The sequence below is a fragment of the Sitodiplosis mosellana genome, unplaced genomic scaffold (genome assembly GCF_009176505.1).
Source record: "Sitodiplosis mosellana isolate CC-2019 unplaced genomic scaffold, AAFC_SMos_1.0 Smas_scaffold_6013, whole genome shotgun sequence".
NCBI lineage: Eukaryota > Metazoa > Arthropoda > Insecta > Diptera > Cecidomyiidae > Sitodiplosis > Sitodiplosis mosellana.
Genome location: NW_022601254.1, coordinates 108,274 through 112,413, shown reverse-complemented (window position 1 = coordinate 112,413; position 4,140 = coordinate 108,274). Strand labels below are relative to the sequence as shown.

The following is a 4,140-nucleotide window of genomic DNA, read 5'->3' as shown; positions in this document are numbered from 1 at the left end:
ATAAAATGAATCGACTCAAACAAAAGAATATGTTATTATTTTTTATCGGTATTTTAAAGGTTTTTGGAGACATTTTTTCCCAAGTGAGTATCTTTCTTTTAAGAGTGTAATGTGAACACAAATGAAGTTTCGTTTTTGTTAAAGTGGAATCAGAGTGACAAAAGTAGCAGCTAAAATTGAATGAAATGAAAAAAACACGCCGCTTTAACATGTATTGTTGATTCTATCTTTCTCTCTACAGCTGTCACTTTATTAACATATTAATAATTTATGGATACTATTTAATTGCACAGTTAAATTTTAAAACGCCCAGTAAATCAAATTTTATCTTGCTCAGTTAATTATTGTAATTTTGTTCAGCAATTTATACACGATTGCTACGTTAACATACTAGATAATACAGTTGTTTAATAGATTTCACAGATATATAACAGTTTATGCTCAGTAAATAAATAAAAAAAATTTAGTTATTAAATATTTTATCGACCAAATAATTGGTGCACAGTCAGTCTTAAAAATTCCTGGACAACCAAATTTAATCGCGCTCGGCATCTTGATTCAACGGCATAGATTTAGCTTCACTTTGTGCCACAAATCTGAGAAAAGAAAAATCAAATCCACAAGATTAATGATAGAGATAAAGTCACTTATTGGAATTTTTCATGTAAATACCTGAATTACTGAACAACCAAAGCAGCTTTTGCTCGTGCTGGACGACCCCGTTTTCGCTTTTGACCTAATGGCAGACTTTTTGCTTCATCAGGTGCCACAACAAACTTCATGCGAAGGGATATACCCAGAATATGTTCACACATGTAAAATTTGAAAAATGAACTGCAATCACAAACTCCTTCTTGCCAATTGTTTTTTGTCAAAGGTGCTGGGAAATGAACATAGTTGAACTGGAAGTTATTTAGTTTGAAATCATCAAAACATTTCCATTCGTCATTTTGAGCTCTAGTGTTTGTGGCCACGGTACCAGCTGGAATTTCGTAAATAACACGATCAGTTCCCTCAGTAACTTTCATACACACATTTCGCTTCGCCCACGCGTATGCATCTGTCCATTGTTTCAATTCAATCTCGGGGTGATTGTGAAATTCTTTTTCACCGGAGACGTAGGCAAGCGACCATGATTCCATCATTTGAAACAGGACTGTTCTGAATTGGCCCAAATCGAAACGTTCACGTAAGGTGTGTTCATCTTTAATAAGCCGGTTTGCAGTTTCAACCGCGTTGTTTGTGCTCGGTATATTTATTTTCACACCTTCGTACCAAAATCGATTCTTTCGTAGCCATTCAGATTCAAAATAAGCCATGGCATCAGTACTTATAGTCTTCCACTTTTCAACAAAAAGATTGGCTGCTTTGTCAAACGTTTCCTTGTTTTTACTTAGCTGCAACATGTCAAGATCTGCCAAGAGCTCGAATCGTTGCTTTTTGTTGTGGATGAACTTTGGCATATTTTCAACCATTTTTCGTCGCATGTGTGCCCAGCACATGATCCCCATAGCACCGTCGCCAAAGTTAGCTTCGAACCCATTTTGAATACTGTGTGCACTGTCACGAATCAGAGTTTCTGGATGATAATCAATATTATACACATCTTTCACGCCTTTTTTGATCGCACTGAAAATAAATGTATAGTCATCAGATGTCTCACTCGTGCAAACACCCAATCCGAACGGATGAAAACTTCGGTGCATATCAGTAGTTCCTATTTGAATGATCGGATATCCTTGCCAGACCAACTTGTACGTTCCATCGACATGTACATGTGAAGCTTTAGTTGCTGAGATTAATAGCTGTTTGGTTGAAACAAAGAATTTGAAGCTCGGATTATTTTCATTTAATGATAGTTTGCAGTCCACGATGAATGGCTTGGTTTTTTCGATTGGTATGACTACGTTATCTTCTAACCAATTCTTCAAATCAATCAAATTTATGTTACTTTCGCCATATTTCTCCATCTTCAGCTCTCTCAAAAAACTATCAAACTTCTTTCTATCGGGCAATTCAATTTGTCTGAGCATCAAATTGTTAAGGATTCGCTTTGGCCGTGTAACGCCGAGATCGTACATGTTTTTTATTTCTTTTTTCGTATTTTCGGGTATTTCGTACACTGCATTGATATTTTGCTCATGATCATGCTCAGCAATTGACTTGTAAAAATGAATTTGCGTGCTTTGTGAATCATACAGCAAATACGCTTTTGCCGCACATTGCGGACCACGATATTTTACTTTGGTACACCTTAACGTCTGACGCATGCCATCTTCAGAGGTGCTCGAATAATGTTTTGCCTATTTTTCACGTTCTATAAAGTCCATTGCTTGTTTTGTATTGTCGAAAGATCTCACAAACACATAATCGGCATGAACCCGAGCCTTTTTGCGTGGTGGCTCCTCTTCTGATTCATCTTGGTCATCGACCGATCCAGCAATACTGTAAACAAAAAGAAATATTCTTAATAAAATGCATAGAAATACCAATTGAATAACTTGACATGTATTGATTGACGTAGTAATGAGATTTAATTGGACAGTAGTTTCAGATTTTCAAATGAAATAATGATTCGAATGCCAATGAGAAATTTTTGAATGTTTTACCTTTGTGATCTTTGTGTAGAAACATCCGTTGCCACGCTCAGTGTATCGCATGAATTGGGTGTAGACATTCCCAATGATGAAAGACTGTCATTTAGGTCAATCACAGCATTGCCTGAATCTGGAGTACATTGCACATCAATCGTTTGTTCTAACTCCACAGCATTTCTGAAAATAAATGAAAAATAACCTCATTATTTTCTCTTAGGAAAATGAGTGCAAAATAATTTTTGCAAATAATTCAGTTGAAACATCAAATCTACCTTTCTGGAACGAAAATTCCATTTGATTGTAGATTAGAACGAAACACTTCTTCATTGCCGCACGATTGACACATTGGTGTATTTTGTTTGTGTACTAGTTCCCGAAGACATTGGCTGTGTTGCCATTTTGTGCCACAACATCCCAATTCAACTGAAGTCACCGGATGAAATTTTCCCATTGGTTCATCACACAAAATGCACGGTTCATTCCCACTAATTTTTTATCTGTGTTAAGTTTTATAATTAACTGGGCAATTTTTAAATTAACTGTGCAAATTAAATAAACCCATAATTTATTAACGTATTTTTTTATTAACATATTAATAATTTATTAATATTTTAATAAAATGAATTTTTTATTAACGTTAATAAAATGTGGTTATTAATATGTTGTCGATTTTATTAGAATTCTAATAAAATTGACAACATATTAATAACGATATTTTATTAGAATTTTAATAAAATCGACAATTTTTTTATTAGAATTTTAATAAAATGTGGTTATTAATATGGTGCCGATTTTATTAGTATTCTAATAAATTCGACAACATATTGGATTTCATCCGATTTTATCAACGGACGACATCATGTTCACATCAGAGATTGAAATAAGAAAAATTCAGAACTACCGGATTTCATTTTTCAAGATTTTTTTTTATTATTTTATTGATATTTCAAAATAAGGGTACACATCAAAAAATTTTGTGTTTCAATGTTTGTTCATCATTTGTTTCGGCATTCTTATCTGGCACATCAAAAATTCCTTTGAAGTATGGTGCTTCTTTTGCTTTTTCAGTTGTTGCTCGTGTTCGTCTTTGTTTATCGCCCAAAAAAGAAACAATCGCACGTCGCGGTGACCAACGCTCGAGCGTTGGCATATTGTAGTATATATATAAATATTTATTTTCGGTGTCAACTGATAAACGATTGCGTCGTACTGTCTTCAAGGCGTTATTCGCACTTATACATCGTTCTACGTCTGCCGAATGTGGCGTGCAAATTTGTATACGACAAAGTAGAACCAAAACATCTTCAAAGTTAGACGCATTTTCTGCATTTCGCAATAGCACATGTATATTTGTTAATAAATTCGAGCCAAGTTCAAGCTGAGTTTTCATTTCCACGAGTTCTTTGTATTGCAAATGGAGAGATGATAGATCTAAATCCTTTTCAAACAGTTCGTGTACTTCCTTTAAATTTGCATCACCACGAAAATCAATGAAAGGCTCAATGATGCGAACCAATTCATCGTCTGAAGCAAAACGATTTTT

General features: G+C 34.5%; 1 protein-coding gene across 1 annotated transcript; it reads right to left on the bottom strand.

Annotated features, from left to right (window-relative positions):
* Window positions 1-322: 322 nt before the first annotated feature.
* On the bottom strand, window positions 323-3,078 carry LOC129573213 (uncharacterized). The gene is made up of 4 exons (XM_055453533.1): window positions 2,870-3,078; window positions 2,610-2,774; window positions 673-2,445; window positions 323-596 (listed from the first exon to the last, which is right to left on the bottom strand). Exons 1-3 carry the CDS (start codon window positions 3,046-3,048, stop codon window positions 2,304-2,306), a joined length of 486 nt encoding a protein of 161 aa, XP_055309508.1. The 5' UTR covers window positions 3,049-3,078; the 3' UTR covers window positions 323-596; window positions 673-2,303.
* Between the last annotated feature and the right edge of the window lie 1,062 nt (window positions 3,079-4,140).

Excerpts from the sequence above, each read along its gene's own strand:
- LOC129573213 (XM_055453533.1), bottom strand. The coding sequence starts at position 3,048 with ATGGGAAAATTTCATCCGGTGACTTCAGTTGAATTGGGATGTTGTGGC. Across the intron at positions 2,775-2,869 it reads GGAATTTTCGTTCCAGAAAG|AAATGCTGTGGAGTTAGAAC; the intron begins GTAGATTTGATG and ends ATTTATTTTCAG. Across the intron at positions 2,446-2,609 it reads TCTACACAAAGATCACAAAG|TATTGCTGGATCGGTCGATG; the intron begins GTAAAACATTCA and ends TTTTGTTTACAG.